A 22,924-nucleotide genomic window follows, 5' to 3' on the forward strand; every position below is an offset into this window, starting at 1 on the left:
GTGTAAGAATTATTAGAGTTACATAAGACTCACTTAGATCTCAAAGTTATGTGGGGCTTACATGAGTTTTCGAATTTCAAACTTAATTCTTTTTCAAAAAAAAAAACTAAAATATAACTTAAAAATAATAACAATGATAATAATAATAATAATAATAATAATAATTTAAAAAAAATTAATTAATTAAAATTTAATTAGATGTGAGTGTCGGCAAGTACTCTCATTTCTCCCACATAACCTCCATCCCCATCCCATATCTAACTCATACCTAACACATCTATGCTCATTCCTTAATTTTAAAAAATTATAATTTCATCCCTCTCCCCACACTTTTATAAATTCAATTTTGTGCCCCAAAATTTTCCTATAAATAGGAAGCTCTCAACATTTATTTTTCACAAAAAAATTTTCAAATGAAGAGAATAATTAGTGAGTGAAATAATTAGTGGTGAAAGGAGAATTTTTGCTATAATTAAAATTCTCACTCACCCACTCTTTTCGACCTCATTTTTTTTAAGATATTCGTTGTGATCATAGTATAAGGTTAAGTAAAAGGTAAGTAAATTCGATTATGTTAGATTTTTATTTAAAATTTTTACCCAAATTTATTTGTAAGTAAATTTTGATTATATTATATTTTTATTAAAATTTAAACCTAAATTTATTGGTAAGTAAATTTGTTAGATTTTTATTTATATCCAAGTTTATTTGTATGTAAATTTTGATTATGCTAATTATTTTAATAAAATTTTTCCAAATTTATTTTTATACATGTTTAATTATATCAGTTTTATCTTTAATATACTTGCATTTATTTTTGAGTTAAGAAATATTCTAAACTCCTCGGGTATTTTACAGTATTAATTTTTATTCAAGAAATTTTTTTTAACACGAAAATTATATGGCATGAGTTTATTTTTACGTTACATATTTTACGAAAAAATAAGTAAAAATGACATGAGTTATTTTTTTTTACGTTACGTATTTCACAAAAATATGAGTAAAAATAATATTTTTAATGATATTATTGTAATTTTATAAATTCTACAATAAGATATTTTTAAAATCCCTTATGATACAAACGATCCAGAAAATTACGAATGTTTCGGTACCACAGTTTAAAATTTGAACGGATTAGAATGCACCCACACTGTTTGTAGAGTGATTTTATATGATAGTGGATTTCTCCTAAATGTACACCTAGGTTTGATTAGGATTTAATAGGGAAAATTTCACTTAATGATGGTGATGTATGTTGATTTAGTTTGGTCAGTCAGCCAGTTGTTAAGTCCAATTTTCGGACCGCACAACCTAGTCATGGAGGTAAACATGACTTACGATTAACAGGCCTGAAGGTGATTTTTATAATATATGTATATACATATTTAATTACGTATACAAAATTATTGATGATTTGAAAGTAAAATATAAGTTTATATGAATATAACCATTATTGTACCTAAATGATGATCTAAAGGAAACGTAAAAGGAAAAGTATATACATGTATATAATAAAAATTATAATTACAGTTTTTAAAGTTAAAAGTTTAATTTAACAGTTATAGTATATGATTATAAAATTTTATTGTTATAGTTGATGACAAAAGTTTTTATGCAAAAATTTTTAAATTTATATTTATTTTAAAAGCATATTTTGAAGTTATAGTATTAAATATTATTTTACAAAATTATGAAAGTTCATTTTTGCCACACACTAATAATAATTTTATTTACTTACTAAGCGTCGTCTCACCCCAATCATTATTTTACATTTCAGGTCATTTTGAAAAGTAAACTAGAAATCTAGCGTAACAAGTGCTTGAGCGGGAATAATACAATTTAGAATATGTTTATGTATTTTCGAATTTTAAAAATTTACATTTTAATAGTTGAGACATATATTTGTAATAAAACTACTTAATACTCTGGTAATAAAAATAATTTAGATTTATTTGCGTCGACTAAAAAATTTATATGTAGGATTTCACTTGGGTTCGGGTCCTTACAGGCCACCTGATTTTTAAGGGCAAATTTGTTTTATTAATTTTTTTTTAATGGTGTTAAGTTTCTGTAAGGGGGTGTGAATGTGATGCAAATGTAAGGAATAGCTTGACAGTTTTCAAGGTCTTTGTCTTCTTGACAAATCTAGGGGAGATCATATCTTTTACCCTAATATTTTTAAGGCAATAATTGCTAGAAGTCTAAAGTTTTAGTCATTATATTTAAATTTTAGATTTTCATTTAAATAAATTTAGGTAAAATAAAATATAAAATTATTTAATTTCATTTGAATTTATGCTAATTTAGATGCAAGACTTTAAATTTATATTCATACATATTAAATAAAAAAAATTATTGTTATGTTGATGGATTAGAACTTGAAAGAGATATTATTTAAAATGAAAAAGAGTGACTTTTGATTCATACAAAATAAGACCAAGTTGTGATTGTTAAGTGGAAATTTATGATTTATGGAGAATTATAATTGTCTTTGGGATTATAGGAAATATACAAAATCACTTAAATAAAAAAAATTATTTAGTCATAAATTTTATTTTTTTTTAAATAATAATAATAAAAAACATATGGCAAATAGTGGCGAGTGGCGACCGTACACACTGCAGACACACTCGCTCAGCCGCTCAGTGCTCTCCTCAATCTATATTCGTTGTGCCACTTGAACTGAACTTTGGGAGGATGTCGCCGCCGCCGCCGTCGTCGTCATCGTCGCTGTCATCAATGGAGTCCCTGATTTTGCAACTCCACGACATCTCCGCTGTGAAGTTCGGCAACTTTAAGCTCAAATCGGGCATTTCCTCCCCCATCTATATAGACCTCCGCCTCATCGTTTCTTACCCTTCTCTACTCTCCCAAATCTCCCAAACTCTAATCGCCTCCCTCCCCTCCTCAACCACCTTCGACCTCCTCTGCGGCGTCCCCTACACCGCCCTCCCCATCGCCACCTGCGCTTCCATTGCTCAGTCCGTGCCCATGGTTATGCGCCGCAAGGAAATCAAGTCCTACGGCACCGCCAAGGCCATCGAGGGCCACTTTCTCCCCAACCAGACCTGCCTCATCATCGAGGACTTGGTCACCAGCGGCACCTCCGTCCTCGAGACCGCCGGGCCGCTCAGAGACTGCGGGCTGAGGGTCACTGACGCCGTCGTCTTGATTGACAGGGAGCAGGGCGGCAAGGAGAATCTCGCTGAGAATGGGATCACCTTGCACGCGATGATTAAGTTGACGGACATGCTCGTGATACTGCGCAAAAACGAGCGGCTTTCGGAGGATATGGAGCGGACCGTTAGGGCATTCTTGGAGGATAACAAGAGAGTGGCAGCGCCGGCAGTAGCGGCGAACCCGAGAGTTAGGGCTGCGGTTTGTTCGTATGAAGAGAGAGCGAAAATGGCGAAGAATGGGACGGGGAAGAGGTTGTTCCAGATGATGGTGAAGAAGGAGAGTAACCTTTGTTTGGCTGCTGATGTTTCCACTGCCGCCGAACTGCTTGACATTGCAGAAAAGGTGAGAACAGTAGCCCTTTTTCTCTCTTTTAATTTCTGAACTATAGGTACTTTTTTATGGCTAAAATCAGTCAATAATATTGAAACCCAAACTGCTCGACTGTCATGCAGAAATGGTGAAAATAGAGGCCCTTCTACTTTCTTTTAATTTCTGCATACATAGAGCTTTGTGCACTGGGCTGTCCTTTACAGTCAATATTATGGAAACTCTAGAATAGGAACATTTATGAAATAAGGCAATAAATAAAACCAAAGAGACTGTTTATAGCAGTGACAACAATAGAAATGGCAGGTAAGGTGGCCTGGTGAAATTTCTTAGAAACATTTTACTAGCAAAATAGGAGCTCCACGTCTGCCTGGTTTGTCATTCAGCTGAGGGAACTGTGGAACATGTCTTTTGATACTGTGAATGCGCCAGAGTCACAAGATTTACATCTTATTTAACTTTTTGGAGTAATCTGTCTGCATTTTCCTCCCAAGTAAATATTTTTTTGGCACACTTGGAAACATAGGAAATGCTGTTTTGAATCGGGAAACTTCCTTCCCCCATTATCACTCCAATCAAGTGGGATTTCATGGAATATGTTCAACCACAATGACTATATGATCATCAGATGCTAACTTGGAGGAATTGCCACCAACCGTGCCTTGGGGATAGGATATGCAGATAGAGTCGGTACTGCTGTCTTTGTTCAGGATTGAGCTGGTAACAGAATTATAGTGCAGATAATCACTCTTCATCATGTTGATATTATTCTGGTCTATCACTTATGCTCATCAATGTTGACTACTAGGTTAAAGATTGCTTTACGCTTCCAGAAAACTGTGGGCAAACCATTTTCCTTCTATGCCAAGATACCAAAACAAGGAAGCCCTTCCGCTTGATTCCCGAGAGACCAAAATGGATTATATGGAATCAGTGTTACATTTTCCTTAATGATGCTGATCAGGGGGGAAAAAGATGTCTTTTCATTCTTAAATTTGCAAGTAATGCCAATGATACTTGCACATCAAGTACGATGCAATAGAATCACTCCGCTAATCCATCGTATAAAATAAGTATTTGGACCTTGGAAGGAAGGAAGAAAAGGGAAGGAAAAGAAAATGAGGCCCTAAAGCTTAGATCGTGAAAGTACCGCAGAAAATACGAGCTACATTGTACAGAAAAGGTAAAGTACCTGGAACTAGGAGGCCTATAGATTATATTAATAAGCAATTAGCTTGAGCCATGCTCTTCCATTTTCTTTGCAAGTCACAAATTTCCTTTGAGCTGGGCTTATACTAACACCCATAGCAAGTGCAAAGGTAACATCAAGACAGAAACTCAGAACTGACTCTGTTTCAAAATTTTGGATTGTTAGAGAGAGAGAGATACTGAACAAGGATATCTTTGAGCAAGGAAATGGGCCAGACCACCAATGAAGAAAAATGTCTATGATAGATGAATTTTACATGAAAGATATGGGAGATATTATGGCATTACTTTCTGATTGCCTTTTGTGCATGAAATGGAAGATGTTGTGTGTGTGCATGTTTTTTTGTGTGTGGGCATGTGTGTGTGTGTGTGTGTGTGTGTGTGTGAAAGAGAGAGAGAGAGAGCAATTCATTCATGAAATAGAGGAGAAAATGGAATTTTTTCCTCATCACAATTGGTTGTAGGAGCTTAAAAAAGTCTTCTTTTTATTTTTTTGCTTTGAGAGCAGTAAAACATTTCAGTTGTCATTCATTGATCATATGATAAAATTCATTGAGTGCTTTATTTGCATGGCTGTGCATGCTTGTATGCATTTTTGTGTGGTTTTGTATCATGTGCTGTCGGCACACATTCACTTAATTTTCATGCTTTGTTTTTCTTTCTTAAAGTTTGTTTGAACTAATTTTAAATTAAAAGAAGCAGATATTTTTTTGGGGATCTTGATGCTCTTTTAATATTTATCCAGGTGGGACCAGAGATCTGCATGTTGAAAACTCATGTGGATATACTGCCTGATTTCACCCCAGATTTTGGTTCTAAACTTCGCTCAGTAAGTTCCTAAAGTTGTACAGTGGTTTGTATTTTTGACTAATAATTCTTTTGCCCTTTGATTTCTCTGTTATTATGTAATGTTTTACTTCTTTTTGTTAAGAGAATTCATATGATAGCTAATTTCTTGGTGTCCCACGATGGAATATTTGACCTTTTCTTTTGTTTTGATGAACATGAATTCTATGCATGTAACAAAACAACATGTTTCCTATCTCTTATAAAAAAAAAAGGATGTTCCTACTTAGCTTTATTATTATTATTTAAAAAAGGTGGATTGTCTTCTTGGCTTCATAGTTTGGTGCATGGCATTTAACCCTCTGTTACATGAGGTAATGTATGGTGCTAATGAAATGAATTGCATTCATTTTATGAACTCTATACACATAGTAATAGTCTTATGCAATTATATATAATGAGCAAATGGCATTATTGATGTTTCACAGTTAGTATGTATTTGGTGATGATTGCACAACATGTACTTGATCCTTATTATTTTTTATAAACACATAATCAATAATTATAAGTCTATACTATGCATTAATATTTGTCATTGTTTGTGAAAATGTAGCCTATCAAAAAAATATGTCATTTTTTCTATAAAATGAGGTGGGTTGTCTCCTTGGCTCTATGGGTTCAACGTGTAGTGTTTAACCCACTATATACAAGGGGCCATGTATGATGCTCTAATAAAATGAATTGGTTTCATTTTATGAGATCTGAACACATAAGTAATATGGCCTTTATGCCTTAAACAATTATCTAGAATGAGCAAATGCATGTTTGATGTTCACAGTTCAGTAGATATTTGGTGATGATTGTATATTGTATACATGATTTTTTTTTTTATAAACACATACTCATTAATTATAAAGTCTATGCCATGATTGATTGTTGTAATTGTCTGTAAAAATATGAGATCTCAGAGAATTATAGCTGTCTGCGATCTCTCTTCAGTTCAATTAATAATGTGAGATCTCAAGGCAGCAGAAGCATAACATTCAACTACCCAATTTATCCATTTAAACCATGATTCATTGTGCATCTGTGAATTCTTGTATTCCTTAAACTTGGGAAGATGGTGTATGTCTCCTCAATTCCGACTTGTGAAGTGCGCTGAATTGTCCACCTAAATAAAGCAACAAAGATGCTGTTTTGCTTAAAATTCCAATGACTTTCTGTAAAATTTGTAACACAAATCATGTTAGAACCTCCCATACAATGCGATACTGGCAATCTGATAGTGGACTTCATGTCTTGGTTTCTTTTTGTTGCCGTTGGGCATTCTTCTCAACTACCGAGTGAAATGGAAGTCAGGTTTGAAGTTTTGTTGCGAAATATCTTCTTTTTTATTTTTTCTGATTTTTACTTGGAAAATCATTCTTGATCTTTGACACTCTTTTTTATCCTTTAGAATTTAGAGATTTTAGGATAAGTAATATATGAACTGTAATTTGAAGGAATACTAGAGAAAATATTTAACTTGATAGTCAAGAAATTAATAGCCCTTGTAGATTTTGATGTCTTGGACCTGTTATGCAAGTGGAAAGAGAAATCGAAGAGGATGTAACACAGAGCAAATTGAGTAAAATGGATGAATACATGAACTGTAACACATAAGTAATATATGAACTGTAATTTGAAGGAATACTAGAGAAAATGTTTAACTTGATAGTCAAGAAATTAATAGCCCTTGTAGAATTTGATGTCTTGGACCTGTTATGCAAGTGGAAAGAGAAATCGAAGAGGATGTACACATAGAGCAAATTGAGTAAAATGGATGAGTGCTTCAGGCTTGCCATGTTATCGTAATACCTTTAAAATTAAAAGGAAAGTTCTATTAGACGACTAGAAGACCAATCATATTGTATGGATCATAATGTTGGGCAACTAAGAAGCAACATATCCAAAATGTAGAAGTTTCTGAAATGTGAATGTTGAGGTGGATGAGTGGTATTGACATTAAGGTATAAATTAAGGAACGAACATATTCACGATATGTTAGGCATTGCACTAGTAGAAGATAAGATAAGAGAGAGACGACTTAAATGGTTTGGGCATTTGCAATGCATGCAAAATAATACACTAGTGAGGATGTGTGAACTAATTACTGTGAATGGTAGTAGAAGGGGCCGAGGTTAGACCTAAAATAAGAAATGAGATAGTGAGGAAGGATTTAATAGCTCTTAAGCTTTCTAAGGAAAATGTTCTTGATTGTGTGAATTGGTCAAAAAGGATTCATGTAGCCAACCCTATCTAGTGGGACTTTAGGCTAGGCTTATTGTTGTTGTAAAAAAATTCTTTATTTTCTTGTGTGTTTGTGCACGCCTATATGGTTTGATGGTTTTTGTAATTATTTTTCTATTCTTCTATTGAATCACTTCTCTTCCTCGGTCGGTTTATACTATACTCAAGTTAACAAAGTCATATTTTTTTTTTCAGGGTTTTGACCGCTAATTGGAGACTTTTATTTGATTTCAACTGAATATAGAAGAATAGCTTAGAGCTTGTCTGGTTAAGGATTCAAAAACGAATTTTTTTATTATTGTTCTTGAAAATGAAAACAAGGGATTGTATCATGTATTTTTTATCCTAAAAAACGCGTTTGGTCAACTGTTATCTATATTTGTTCACAGAAATGAAAATAGTAAAAGTACATTTGGTTAAGGTTGATCCTAGTTGCAATTTTTTAATAAAATAGTAATAATGATAATTATCATTATTGCTATTATTATTGAAAAATGAATTTATGCCCCTTACCTATGTCTTCCGTTGCATCCGAAAAACTATAGCTGAAATCACGGAAAACTCCTTAAGTCGTCCTAAAAACCTGTATTTTTTAGTGATGTTTTTGGATACATTTCTAAAACAGTTTTTGAAAAACACTTAACCAGCTCAAATTTTGTGTATTCTTTGTATTTGAAACCTTAACAATACAAGCCCTTTGAAATTCATCGAGTCTAATAATCTTAATTATTTGTGTGATGATCAGTATCTGAAATTGGTGACATTTTACTATTTGGAAGCTACTCATTCTTTTGTTAAATGACTATTTGACTGTATTCTTCAGTATTTCTATAGGGTTATTGTCAATTAAAAATATCCATACTATATTAGCTAATTTTGCCTAAATCCATTGAAGATTGCAGAAAAACACAATTTCTTAATCTTTGAAGACCGCAAGTTTGCTGACATTGGTAACACAGTGACAATGCAATATGAAGGGTGAGAAATAGCTTTTTCCCTCACGTGTGCCCCAGTTCCTTTTTATATTCCTTTCCTCAACCAACCTTGAGGACTCTTGGCTTTACTTCTTGTAGGGGCATTTTCCGTATATTGGATTGGGCAGATATAGTTAATGCTCACATAATCTCTGGTCCTGGAATCGTGGATGGGCTGAAATTGAAGGTATGCATCAACGAATTTTCTTAATTTCATGGTGGACCTGTGCAAGGCCAGGGAACTAATCTATTTACAACACAACAATGACAACAATTAGGGAAACAGTTTTATCCTCAAACCCGACTCAATTAAAAAATTTTGAGCTTGAAGTCAACTTGAATTTCTTCTTATAATTGATGAACTCAAGCTCAACTAATTAAGCTTAATGTAGTTATGAAATAATATTAACGTGTGTTGATGCATAAACTATTTAATGTATAACTTATATAACATAAAAATAATAAAATAATAAAAATCTTATTAAGCTCAATTAGATTGACGAGTAGCATTGTCGAACTGAAACAACTTATCAATCTACTCAAACTTTATGGAGCCAAGTGATAGAGGAGTTGAGTTGGGAGTAATTCATGAGCCATTTTGATTCACTAACACAAAGACAAAGCAACCAAACCTTAAGGGCGACTACTTGAGAGGGAACTAATCTATCTATTGGTGTTCAAATAATCTTGAATTGTAGGGATTGCCCCGTGGGCGAGGCCTGTTACTGCTGGCAGAGATGAGTTCATCTGGTAACCTTGCCAAGGGAGACTACACCGCAGCAGCTGTGAAAATTGCTGAGGATCACTCAGATTTTGTGATTGGCTTCATCTCAGTGAACCCAGCATCATGGGCAGGGGGACCTGTGAACCCTGCACTTATCCATGCAACTCCCGGAGTTCAAATGGTGACTGGTGGTGATGCTCTGGGCCAGCAATACAACACCCCCTATTCCGTAAGTTTCCACACAGTGATGCAAGTCATTGTTACTGTTGAAACTAAAGTGTGGGAGCACAAAATTCGAGCTTTATATTTGAGCTTTTGTGAAATTGATCTACTTTCAATACAATTTTAGTTTGAATTTTGGTCAAATATATACAACTTCAAACCCAAATCAGATACATGATCATTGTGGTGGTGGTGGTATTGCAGGTAATCCATGACAGAGGAAGCGACATAATAATTGTCGGGCGTGGAATCATCAAGGCTGCACACCCTGCGGATGCAGCTCGTGAGTATCGTCTTCAAGGATGGGATGCATACTTGGCTAAATGCACTGAGAACTCGAGTTAGTTGCTTTCCCCTCGTCTGATCTATTTAATGCAACGATATGAAACCAGATGAGCCTAAGGTTTTTTTTTCGGTTCACGTTGTATTAGTCAACAGATATTTTGCCTCAATAAATGATTGTTTGAGGTTATTATTATTGTATTTGATGTTTTGACGCCCAGCTTTGTGTGTGGGCGTGAGAAAAGTTGTAAGCAAGAGGGGAAATATAATCTCAACAAAGTAACCTACCCAAATCTGCTTCAACCTGCTCATCAGTCTCTGTACAATTTAAGACTACAAGGAGTGAGTTTTATGATTTAGGCTGTCGAGTTGTTAGCATGGCAAATTAAAATTTCGTATTGTATGATGATTACTGCAATAAATCTGATAAATAGACCATAAAAATGAATTTCAAAAAGGAAAATTGATATTCCGAAACACTGGCACTTACCATGGACTTCTGGCGTACATGTATAAGCTCTGAGTAAATTGTTCTTCTGTGACTAAATTTTGAATGATATTCACTTTACTCTCTGTAGTTTGGAGCATTTTTAAACTGCTCGGGGATTGTTCTTAAATGTGCAAAAATTCAGTTAAACCATCTGAATTTGATGTATTAAAAATGTCAAGATATTTTTAAAAATTGTACATAATTCATGGAACTAACAGTGTAATTTAAAATTATTTACTTTAAATTATGTTTCTATTTTGTCTCTGTAGACTCCTGAAGTTAGTAACATGTTCAGTCGACCTAATCTTAAACAGGTTATGTATGACTTTTTTAATGGTGAAATCATCATAAGCAGGTAACAAATTTAGTGGACTTAGTTTAAGTGTAAATTTTTGAACCCATAAAAGGAAGGGGGCTGAAAAATGTTGAAACCCAAAATTTTCTATTTTTAATCTTTGATTATGTAGATGTTCTTTAAAAGTTTTTTTTTTTTTCCCTTACTTATTGCAATTTACCAAAAAAAATTTTAAAATATAATAACTAAGATTACAGCGCGAAAAATAAACATACTGATTTGAATAGTAATTAATGTAAATATTTTCAAAATTCCAGAAAATAGAAGTACCAATTTTTTATAAACTATATTAATAGTCTCCAAACGATGATGATTCATCCCAAATAGCTTGCTGCAATTTACTGATTTTTTTTTTTTTTAAAGCTTGCTTTGTTGAATTTAGAAGAATCTCCCAAGGAAGGCCCCTCTGTCTCTCTCTCTCTCTCTCTCAACCATGAACGCTTCAATCTCTCTCCTGCGCGGCACCTGCCCGCCCAACTCAAGAAGCACCGTCTTCGCCCGGCTGCCGGCGGCGCGTGACAGAGTGGTAGACTTCGGAAAGCACAAGGGCAAGAAGCTGGGCACCCTCCCATCCACCTACCTCAAATGGGTCTCCAACAATCTCAGAGCGCGCGACTTCCGCGAGTGGGCCGAGCTTGCGGAGGAGGTCCTCCGCGACCCTCTCTACAGAGACCGATTGGAGTGGGAGCACGCCCAGAGGCTCCTGAACGGTGACATTTTGTCCTCTTCTTTTTCCACTTCCTCGAGGCCTGTGAGTGATCAGCACGCCATGGATGCTTTTTTGGAGATAAGCCAGAGGTTCGGGTGGGATGTTGAGGATAAGGTTGGATGGAGAAAGGTCGATTTTGATCTCCTGGGGACCACCAATGGGGGAAGAATACCCAGGCTTGGCGGGGACAGGGATGGAAATAGGGGAAAAGGTTTCGGGTATTTGGGGAAAGACGGTGCACAGAAGGTGGCGATGGCCGTGGAGGGGAAGGGTAGAAGAGAGAGGAGAGTGAGAGTGAGAGGGAAGAGAGAGAGAATGCAGGAGAAGTTGGTGATTAAAGGGCAGAATGTGGGTGATGATGATAGTGCTGATGGGTGTAAGAATGAATTAGGGTTTCAGAGGAATGGAATAAAAAATCAAAGAGCGAGGAATTACAATCCATTCCCTGGGCGCCAAACATTCGTCAAGAAAGTGCTCAGCAGGGAAAGATTCTTGTAATCTGTTTTTTTATTAATGGGTTATTTGCAACTTAGTCGCCCTCATGCAAATTTTCAAAAATACAAAAATGCTGGTTTGCAAGAATGCAATTTTTAACAACTTCAAGCAAATTCTTGCTTTCAGTTTTTCCGATGGTAAGCTCAAATACAGGACAGTTCTAGATCAAGTGTTTTACCATCCATGCATGAAGCCAGATAAATGGCAATTGGCTATATTACACTTTATCCTCAATATCTAAATCTCTTCATGATAACAAAGCAGTGCGTTTTCCACTCATCTGATGAATGCATGGACAAGCAAAGAGCCTTTGCCTCTCCTCCAGTCCCAAAAAAATACACTCTCGTAACTCGCATTGCTACTACAGAGAGAGATACTAACCTACCTACGATAGCATTGAAGGTAACAACATAGGAGAGAAGTTACATTAGGGGGAGAGAATGCCATCACTGTTCTTTCCAAATCCTACCAGTCACTCTAAGCTTCAATTCCTTCCGGTCTCCTCCCGAGAAAAAGAGTGCCATGTTGCGTTGGATGATGAGACCATCGAAACTGTCACGAACCTTCCGGTGGCTGTCCCTTATGCTTCTTGGCACCCCTTGCCATATCATCTTTCTCCCATTCCCTCCCACCTCTAGGCTGTAGCTGTAATTCTTTGCCTCGTTGTCGTCACCCATGAACCGCAAGAATGCAATGTAAACAGGGGACATTCCAAGCTGAAAAGCTTCAAAATGCAAGCAGAAGTACTGACCAAAGCAACTGAAAACCTGGAGACGCAAGGAAAATCTCAAATGTCACCTACCTATAAAATAAGAGCTTACTTTCCCCTACTTCCCCCACCCCACCACCCCCCACATTCAAAAATAAATAAAAACCCAAATATATATGCATAAAATTCTGGGTCATGTTATGCAGTGGCAAGGTTATTTCGTCATTAAACATACAGGACACTGGTTTGGATTGATCACCATCCTATTGACAGGCCAAGATCCTTGTTCCATTATAAGCAACAAAAAGCGAATTTGAGTTCAGTTTCACATGTATTGCCACATTAATCAGATACAAAGGATGTTCAAAGCAGCAATATAAATGTCAATCCATTCTTTCAAATTCTGTAGTGGATAGACAAAAAAATCACATCACTGATCTGGGACTGAAATTGAAAAAGTAAATTTGATGACTCCTCTTCTACTAGGGAAACAAAGTAAAATAAAGAGAACCAAGACAAGGATGGAAGTAATACCGTCAGCATCCATGTGGCATTTTCAACTTCATGCGGATTCGACTTGACATACCGATGGTTGAAAGTGCAGCCATTGTGCATGTCAACTTTGTGATCGTCTTTCAGGTGGGCCACCAGATAGGGAATATCACCAACGACAGTGCATTCTGATCCAGCATAAGGGCAGTTGTAGGGTCTAAAGACGCATTGGGATTCATGCTTTAACTTGCTGTAGTAAGGATATATGCCCACGCACCCAAAATTATGATATTTACAAGGAAGCTCAAGGGATGCAGCCACCTTCTCCAATGCTAAACATCTAATATTGCCAAGTTCATGTCTACAAGTGGGGCAACGATTGTGCACCCTGGGCTTGCAACCAGAGCACAATGTGTGACCATTTGAGCACTGCAATCAAGAAAATGAAGGTAAATTCTGATAAGAAAGAAAACCAACTATACCTTTAGAAAAGGCTCACACAAGGTTTAATAAACAATGATTATACCAAGCAATAATAATAATAATAATAATAATAATAATAATATATGTGTGTGTTATATTTGTGGGGAAGAAAGAGTGGGGCGGAGAGAAGGAGAGAATTGACTTCAGTTATCAATCCATTGTAGAGAAATATATTGAGTGATCGCTAAACTAAGCAACATGAACAGATTCTCATTCAGTAAACCCAATGAATTGCAATTGCCTAGCTTGCCACGTTTCAACCTGTACACCAGCCGCTTCATGGTAATCTTCAACTTAGCCAGGCTTGTCTGCCAAATTACAAACTGTTGCCTAACCAAATCAACTCGTCACCATAGTGAAGCAAAGCCTATAGTGGTTCAGATAAGGATGAAACTGCAATATGCGTCATATCAAAGCCTTATTCACAGTTTTGATTCGCTCTTCTGCATATAGCTTGCAACACCCTATATTTGACCTGATAGAGCTTGGAATCCAGAAAGTAGGATATGAACCCTGATTAGAGCTGACTTCAAAATCTCCCTTGCATTATTTGTCAGATCATCAGAGGTTGTCAATTTCTTTGAAAAAAATATAGATGCATAAAACGTTCTCCATTACTGTCTCAAAATATTCCAATTTAAAATGCCAATAATTACCCTCCAAAAAAGTGGTTGATAAAGGAATATTTGGAGAAATATATGTATAATACCCAATCTCTGTCACCTTAAATGAAGAGGGACAGACCACTTAACAAGGATATTCAGAGAAACTATCATCTAGCCTGCAATTATACTAACCTCAGTAATGCTGTGGGCATATTGAACACCTAATTTATCATTTAGAAATGGTATAGTTTTAAAAAAGGCTCAATTATGATGAGGTCCATGTTGGACACACAATTCACATACTAAAATTGACAATTGACTAGCCCCTTGCCTATTGGGTTGTTGCAACACAACAGAAAGAGTTTCCACTCAATTACGGTACAAAACTCATGAATGCAGCATTTAAACCTTGCTCCTCTTTTCTGTTTTAGCAGCACAACACTGGGTGTTTATGCTAGGAGTATAGTGACTGTACTTGGGAAGATAGTACAGCACATAAATATCAAGTATTTTAGCAGTTAAAAGAAAATCAAGGAGAAAAGAGTGAAATTAAAACATTTATAATCGAGAGACACTTAACCATTGATGTAATTTTCTAATCAAGTGAAACTGGAAAAAAAAAAAAACAAATGTATAAACATAGAAGTATGTCTGCAAATATAAATGCACTTGCAAATTAATGGAACCCTGCATAAATTATTTGTTTAGTCTTATGATAAAACACATCAAGCCTTCAAAGATGAAAACAGACTGAGTGCAATCTATATAAATAAAATTTAAAAATTAAGGATTCTAATAAAATATAGTATGAACACCAAAAACATTCATACTAACAAATTTTTGGAAGGCAAACAAGTAATCAAACCTGATGGATAGGAGGATACATAGCATTTAAGCACACAGGGCACTCCAACAGCTCACGGACACTACTGGAAACAGTCACATTAGATTTTAGAGCATTTTGAGCAGGATCATTCACATGTTCACTGACATCCAACATGTTTTCACTTTGGGGAGGATCAATAACCTCAGGCTTGCTCCGCATGTCATCAAAATAAGCATTTGCAGATGCCATTGCTATTATGGCCAGTACTTTAAATCTAAAAGCCAAAACAAAATGCTTATTATCAAATAACTCGTAGAACAGAACACAATACAAGATTAGTTTCAATATTATTGAAGCATGGACCAGATGATGCTACAAAAGAGAAACAGCAGCAAAAGCTCCTTGCGTTCAGGAAAAGGAGAAACACACAACCTTCAATAATTATCTTTGTCTGTTCTAATAACTATATTAATAAATCGTGTGCGCAAGGAAAACAAATTTTGTCTTGAACAAACAAATTAATTTATTCACCACTATAGTCTGTTCGCCACTAGCAAGTGGCATTAAATGATTTTCCATTCGATTCAACATTCTAAAGAGCATTTTTTTTCACAAATAGTGAAAACAACTTTTTAATGTTTCCTAAAAACGGCATGTGTCCAAGGCCCCAATTTCTGGGGTTCGTCTTATTTAAGTGGAAGGGTGTTTAACCACAAGGAAGCTCCAACACAGCTATGATATACTACTATATTTTTAGGTGCAATAAAAAGACTTCCAAATTATTCTCATGTGATATTTATCATGATATGCTGCACTTCTGCCACCATTTCTCTTTCTCTAGCAGAATATTACTCCACAGTTTTGAAAACGGTGGCGGACTACACTGTCACCAATAATAATTGATAGTTGGGTTAGAAAACCTATTTGATAATATTCTCAGAATCTCATTGATGAAACTTACCCTAAAAAAAGTCAGCCTTTTCAAGCTAAGGAAATATTTTTTTACATCTTTCAAAGTCTTATTAAATTTCCTAACATAAACTACATATTGTATCCATTTTGAAGCATGTATTAGTACCTGTGGTCTATTAGGGTGAGACAAAGTTGGCTTCACACCTATTCATGCCTTATCCTGCTCACAAGTGAACAAAAATGTCAATTTGCAGCAATATTTTCCTCCAACCTACATATTCATCTTAGCCAACAAATACTTTGTCCAAAAAAATACACTAAAATTAATAATTCTCATTCTTTCATCTGCTCCAACCCTGGTTTTCCTCTCTTAGTTGAATCAATTTTATCATATGCGAGTATATTTTGTGTAACTAATAACCATCCTTTTATGCATATATGCATGCATGCATGTATTCACTATAATCATATAACCAGATGTTCCAGATCTAACATGATAGTGAGAGATCCAGGCCCAGACTACATCACCACCTTCAACCCCTAAGTAGCCTCCTGCAAAACACTAGCCGCTTCTGTTGAAGGCTGGAACCCACCCTCTTCACCTTGCCCTTCCAACTGACCCACATCAGTTCTAAACTCCTAATTGACTTCTGCTGCAGGCATAGTTCTAAAAATTGGTGTGTAACAGCCGTTATGGACATTATGTAACAGTATCGGTAGCTTTCAAGACCATTACGGGGCAGATATCTCAGAGGTGGTCCAATTCACAATTGTAATGGCCATTATGGACAATTACGGGCCATTATAGCGCCAAACTGGCTATGAATGACTAAAATAGGTTTTTTTAATTTTAGTCCCTTTTTTTTTGCATTTTCAACTCTTTTCCCTTTAGAAACTCAATTTTAAGTTGGTTTATTTAGTTAGTGATTTTTAAATTAAAAAATAAAATCATTTTTAGGTTTTTTTTCCTTACATTTAGTATGTATTTTTTTAATAACTACCATTCAAATAAACCCAACTTTTTCTCTCATTAAATTACATATGTTCATCTAAGTTCTTTCAATTTTATTTTTTCCTGTTTTTCTTACATCTAGTTTGGAGACTAAAATATGTTCTATTATATGCATTTTTTTTGTTCTTGTTTAACATATGAACATTCTATATTTTATTTTTGGGATAACAAAAATTCCAATATAGACTAAAGGAGTACAAAAGATGGCATTCTATATTTTATATTTCTTTATATTTGTCATTTCTTAGTTTAAATTTCATTATAATCAATAAAGTAGTTAAAAGTAGCAAATGCATGCTTCTTCTCACCAAAAGCAACCACAATGACATCCAATACTTATAGTACATGTCATGTTTAAATTGCGAAGGAGGATGGTTTCTCCTCTTTTTTCCTGTAAAATTTTCCCTTCTCTTGCATTAGTGAAGGTTTTCTTGTAAGAAATGGTTGTATTTAAATTGATTAAAATTTATTAGAAAAAATTTAAAACATTAGTATATAGGATTTTGTGATCAAAACATGTGAATCTATATGGTTTAAGAAATTTGCTTATGCAAAAAATCAATTCACGAACGCAATGTCTTTTACCCATAAACAATGTCCACAATGGCTGTGACTGTTACACCATGATTCTTACCATTATGCAGACTCTTACCATTACTTATAACCATGGCTGCAGGTTCACACCACAGTTTCCACAAAATTGCTCTTTCCTCGGCAATACAACTTCCTTCCGGGAACAACGAGCTTGCTGCCCTGCACCAGAAGTTCCAGTCCCCTTACACCTATATTCATTAACTGAATCCACCGCCAACACACAAAGTCCCCTCACAAAACTCCGCCAGCCTTCATCACTAGCACCACAACAAACACAACAACAACAAAACCAAGCCTTAGTCCCACTAGGTTGGAGTGGCTATATGAATCATTTTCCGCCAATTTATGCAATCATGGACCATTTCTTTTAATAAATTCAAGGATATTTAATCCTAACTCACTCATCACAAGCACCACCAGGGATGCAAATGGAGAATCTTTTCCGATTGCACTGCAACCCTAATTCTAAGAACTTTCCCTTCGTCATCAATCTAACAACCAGCTATTAATCCACCCCCTCCCTTATCTTGTTCTAAGAAAGGAACTCTCCACCACCCAAGAGATGAGGACAGACCATCGACAAACCACCTCACTGCTGCCAAAGAAACCTTTATCCAATTATGCAAAGGGGGTTCCTCCTTTCAAGAAGAAAATGAAACGACCCTCCCCCCCTACTCCCTCTATATGCAGATTGAAGGGCCCTTTGATCTGTACTGTCTGATAAGAGCCACCCCCCTCCCATGGAAAGCAGGAGCCATGATCGAACCAGAGCGTTATGAGAGAGGAACAAGAAGAGGGGCAAGCACAACAACTATCAAGAGAACTATCATGCAGTATATTTAATGCCTTACCACCATATGGTATTTAAACACAGTATATTCTGATCTCAAAACTAAAAAAATTTTCCATTTAAATTAAATATAATATCATAATTTTTTATGTATGATGTTCCTTTAACCAGCAAAAATATGGGCCACATGGTTGTATTTAATTAATACTAATCCCTTAAATTTTACTTTATTTTCACAAAACTACAAAAATTCTCATCCATCCATCATCAAAGTCGCCCATCCAATCGTCCAAGTTGAGTTGGACTTGTAGTTCTACTTGACCACCATCTGAATATTATCATTCCAAACACTTCTTCTTTAACAATTAACATGACTTTCTTTAACAGTCATAATCAACTATTTTAGGTAATCTAAATATTTTTTTATAATGAGAGGTCATCTATAAATCTCCCATTATTGTATTGTTCTCTACTTTCTCCATGCTCTGATGATACTCACATAATCCCCTATATGTGGGCAGAAATTCAAGTTGCAAATATCCAAAATTCCTAACAAACTTCAGCCTAAAGCTCAAAATTGCGATTACCATCTCAAATATAAGCACCAAACTGACAAGTCTTTGCAATTTGCATGAATGTCCACCAGGTTAAGGTAGTCAATTTTTGTTTGTTCGACAGATTGATCATCAAGAGGTTTTATTAAATTTCAAGTAATTCAACGGCTCCATGACCTCGCAAATTCCCTTAAAAGTTAAAAGTACTCTATATGGCTAGGGGATAATTATTACAATATGATTAACCAAAAAGAGTGTCCTTCCTAGCTGCATCCAAAGAAAAAGATTTTCCAGAGAGATGAATCCTCTCAAAGAGAAAAATATTAAAAAGGGCAAAATCCAAGAAGCCGAGCTAGCAATGAAACAGTAACACATATGCAGCAGATAGGCCCAATCTAACTAAGAAAATTATCGAGGACAATGAATAGGAAGATAGAATGTTTGTTTGTCCTATAAGTATGATCATCCCAGTCATATGATACTAAAAAGTTGGGTGACTCTTAACACTGAAATGGATGGCCTCAGGACAAACAAAATAATTCTGAATTCCACATCCCTATCATGGTTAAAAGGCACAATGGATTAGACCTCCAACAATTTCACATATTACTTAGCTTGAGGAAAAAGCAATTATTTATGCAACGATTACCCTTTTGCCATGAACTCAAAGAAACACTAGGCCAAGGAGATGAGCCAATACATTGTGACCTAGAATGTGGAATGCTCCTGTTCATGGAATGGGAATGGGATTGTGGTACCGTAGATGCTCTAAAATGTGGAATGTTAGTAGTATACTTCTATATATTTATATATTGGTGAAAGATATGCAATGGCACTTGTATTTTTTGGGGAGGATGTTGAAGTGTTTCAAAATCAAAAATTTTCTTTTGTGAAATATATAAATAACGAATTAGGAAGGAATTATTATGTGATAATTCTCCATTTAACTGAAAAACATAATATGTTTTTAAAAATATTCAATTAAAACTTAGAATAGTTAAATTTAACATTCTCAAATAAAATTGTACTGTGTCTCAAAATATTTGTAGCAATACATGGTTCACTAGGGTATTGGCATTTTATGGTAACTATGGGCATATGTGGTTGCTTAACGCAACTAAGTTATCAAACTTCAAATACTATAAATATTTATTGTAAATAAATATAGAAATGTCATTTAATGAATGATGAATAAATCACAATTATTAGGGGGGTAGGGGGGGGGGGAATTATTTAGAGCTGAGAGTAAACTGAAAACTGTATAAATAGACTAAAACCAAACCACTTTTATAAACAATAATTTTTTATAAAAAATCTATTATGCTGTTCACACACCCCAACACGCAGATAAAAATACCAAATATATAAATCAAAGAGGGAAATCCTCTCATTCCCTACAGGTAAGTCTTACTGAAACTAGAGGCATATGCATTATCATTAGTTTTCGTCCAGGCAATTACCTCATGTCTATAAAAGAAACTTACAAATATGGCAATATAATCTCATCAGTTCATTTAGTAATTACCATCTCAAGCGCTCGTAATAAAAATAAAAAACAAAAACATACAACTAACAAATTCAATCCCTTCTCTATAGACATCGTAAATAACCTCCACCAAATGACAACTGCTTCCCATTGTAATCATTCCGAACGGAGTTCTATACAACTATAGTCGTATATTATAAAAATATAAGCATGAAAGCAAAACAGTTACACAACTTGAATTTGAAATTCTTATGAAAACTTTCATATATATTTTTTTCAAAATCCAATGATATGGGTGTCAAATGGAAGGAAATTGAACAGCGAATCATGTTTTGTGGCACTAATAGTGCAGTTTCAAGAAAATCATACACACAAAAAAAAAAGTAAAAATAAAATAAAATATAGGAACATAACGTGCAACAGAGTCGCGTTTAAGCCCTCGCAAAGCATACCCGCTTGTGACATTGTTCACTGGAAAAAGAAATAGTAAAAATGCCCCATAACTCAAAAACTTAATGATCAAGAAGATCGGGGCAAGTACAACACACGGGGAATATTCAAATTCTTTTCAAGGAAAAAACCCTAAAACATTATACCCAGAGAAAGGGTCAAATCAAAACCCAAACGGATCTAAAATATTCAGTCACAGAAACAAAAGAAAACTTCTTCACCAGAACTACATTAACGCACACAAACTCTGGAGAGAGAATGAGAGACGGGTACCTGGAAACGACGGCGTCGTCCAAATCAGGACCGCATGAGAGAAAATTTGGGGCAAATCAGAAACGAGTAGAGAAATTTGGGGTCGTCGGTGTATGAATTAATAGTAAAGACGAAGTTGTGCGTCTGCGAGCAGAAGAACAGTTTCAAATTAAAGCCGTCAACAGAGAGAGAAAGAGACAGAGTGCGAGAGGAGCGGAGGAGAGAGAAAGGAATTGAGGTTTCTCGAGAAAATACAAAAATGGACAGATTAAAATAAGGGACCCATCTCTCTCTCACTCACTCACTCACTCACTCTCTCTCTCTCCGTATTTTTCAAAATTCCTGGCGTCTCTCGATAACGGATTCAAATCGCAGAATTCAAATCACAAACCTTTTCGCGAGAAAAAGAGAGAGAGAGAGAGAGAGAGAGAGAGAGAGAGAGAGAGAAGCGATGGGCGCCAAATGCTGTTTGGTTAGAAAAAGTTCAGCAAGCACTGACGAATATATGAGAGAAGCATTAAATGCAACGCGCTCTGACTGCGAACCGGACTAGACGGGGCTTGCATTGACCCGGTCGCCGACCCGGCCACCGGTTCCCAGTTTGTTATTTTTTTATTTTTTTTGTCTTTTTTAGAAGGCAATGGGTCTTGCATGTAGGGGGGATTTATTATTATTATTATTATTATTATTATTGAAATGACTATTGAAATCAAAATATGAATAATATCTAGTGCCGGTGGCACATTTGGAGGGATTTGTTTGAATTTGAATTTTAAATTTTGAATTATTTGTTCATGTTAAATTAAATTTTTAATTTTTTGATAAAAATAGTAATAAAATTAGTAGATTGCATGTTTTATCTTTTTCTAAACTAATTTTATTTTATTTTTATTTTTATTAAATAACATTAATCTATGTTTCTATTTATACTACGTCATCTATTATCACTAGCCATTATTACACAAAAATAAAATAAATAACATAAAATGAAATCAAATTTAATATTTTATAATTTAATTTTTTACTTTATTCGACTCCAATAATTATTTATAATTATATTCTAAAGGTAAGCTAGAATAAATTTGAATTTTTTATGGCTACTTGGTATCGACAGTACATATGAAAAAGTATTTGAATATGAATAATACCTTAGAATTTTTTTCATAAAAATATATCAACGCTGTTTATTAGACTTCCAAAGCTTTAGTGACATTGCAATTGTTTTGATTTTTAAACCAAAAAATATTAAGCAGCATGTACATGATAATTAAAATTAAATATTATAATAACAAAATATTAACCAATTCTAATTTACTTTCTTAGTAATTAAACAATTACTTGTTGTAAGGATATTGTAGAGACCCGGAGAAGGAAAAATAATAATAAATAATGAAAATGGTAAAGAAAATGAGGGAAGTGGGTTTGGCACAGGTCAAACCGTTGATGGTTTTCTAAACTCGAAGAAAATAGTCAACGATTTTGAGTTACTGAGGGGCAGTAAGGGTAAAACGGTGAAAAAATGGCTGGTTAAAACTAAACCGTCGATGGTTTTTCTCTAGCCAACAGCCTATAAATTGAATTCAAGTCTTTTTTTTTTTATGGTTTTCTCAACTCAAAGAAAATAGTCAACAGTTTTGAGTTACTGAGGGATAGTAAGGGTAAAACGGTGAAAAAATGGCTGGTTAAAACTAAACTGTCGATGGTTTTTCTCTAGCCA

The 22,924-nt window shown here is 34.9% G+C and overlaps 3 protein-coding genes across 4 annotated transcripts; 2 read left to right on the plus strand and 1 right to left on the minus strand.

The window, feature by feature from the left end:
- The first annotated feature begins 2,602 nt into the window (after window positions 1-2,602).
- Window positions 2,603-10,378, plus strand: LOC131163827 (uridine 5'-monophosphate synthase). The gene is made up of 6 exons (XM_058120608.1): window positions 2,603-3,522; window positions 5,462-5,545; window positions 8,687-8,769; window positions 8,865-8,952; window positions 9,464-9,718; window positions 9,916-10,378. Exons 1-6 carry the CDS (start codon window positions 2,698-2,700, stop codon window positions 10,054-10,056), a joined length of 1,476 nt encoding a protein of 491 aa, XP_057976591.1. The 5' UTR covers window positions 2,603-2,697; the 3' UTR covers window positions 10,057-10,378.
- A 779-nt stretch (window positions 10,379-11,157) lies between these two features.
- On the plus strand, window positions 11,158-12,150 carry LOC131163829 (uncharacterized). The gene has a single exon (XM_058120611.1). It carries the CDS (start codon window positions 11,272-11,274, stop codon window positions 12,043-12,045), a length of 774 nt encoding a protein of 257 aa, XP_057976594.1. The 5' UTR covers window positions 11,158-11,271; the 3' UTR covers window positions 12,046-12,150.
- Window positions 12,151-12,226: 76 nt separating this feature from the next.
- LOC131163828 (E3 ubiquitin-protein ligase DIS1) lies at window positions 12,227-21,682 on the minus strand. 2 transcript variants are annotated; one of them, XM_058120610.1, is made up of 5 exons: window positions 21,599-21,682; window positions 21,229-21,351; window positions 15,197-15,431; window positions 13,286-13,672; window positions 12,227-12,809 (listed from the first exon to the last, which is right to left on the minus strand). In XM_058120610.1, the coding sequence occupies exons 3-5, from the start codon at window positions 15,404-15,406 to the stop codon at window positions 12,489-12,491; spliced, it is 918 nt and encodes a 305-aa protein (XP_057976593.1). In that variant the 5' UTR covers window positions 15,407-15,431; window positions 21,229-21,351; window positions 21,599-21,682; the 3' UTR covers window positions 12,227-12,488. The 2 variants fall into 2 exon arrangements, with proteins under 2 accessions (XP_057976593.1, XP_057976592.1); XM_058120609.1 differs by adding an exon at window positions 16,236-16,289 and having other exon boundaries at window positions 21,229-21,682.
- Window positions 21,683-22,924: the final 1,242 nt, after the last annotated feature.

The sequence above is a fragment of the Malania oleifera genome, chromosome 9 (genome assembly GCF_029873635.1).
Source record: "Malania oleifera isolate guangnan ecotype guangnan chromosome 9, ASM2987363v1, whole genome shotgun sequence".
NCBI lineage: Eukaryota > Viridiplantae > Streptophyta > Magnoliopsida > Santalales > Ximeniaceae > Malania > Malania oleifera.

Excerpts from the sequence above, each read along its gene's own strand:
- LOC131163828 (XM_058120610.1), bottom strand. The coding sequence starts at position 15,406 with ATGGCATCTGCAAATGCTTATTTTGATGACATGCGGAGCAAGCCTGAG. Across the intron at positions 13,673-15,196 it reads TGTATCCTCCTATCCATCAG|TGCTCAAATGGTCACACATT; the intron begins GTTTGATTACTT and ends TCTTGATTGCAG. Across the intron at positions 12,810-13,285 it reads ATGCCACATGGATGCTGACG|GTTTTCAGTTGCTTTGGTCA; the intron begins GTATTACTTCCA and ends TTGCGTCTCCAG.
- LOC131163827 (XM_058120608.1), top strand. The coding sequence starts at position 2,698 with ATGTCGCCGCCGCCGCCGTCGTCGTCATCGTCGCTGTCATCAATGGAG. Across the intron at positions 5,546-8,686 it reads TTGGTTCTAAACTTCGCTCA|ATTGCAGAAAAACACAATTT; the intron begins GTAAGTTCCTAA and ends AATCCATTGAAG. Across the intron at positions 8,953-9,463 it reads TGGATGGGCTGAAATTGAAG|GGATTGCCCCGTGGGCGAGG; the intron begins GTATGCATCAAC and ends CTTGAATTGTAG.
- LOC131163829 (XM_058120611.1), top strand. The coding sequence starts at position 11,272 with ATGAACGCTTCAATCTCTCTCCTGCGCGGCACCTGCCCGCCCAACTCA.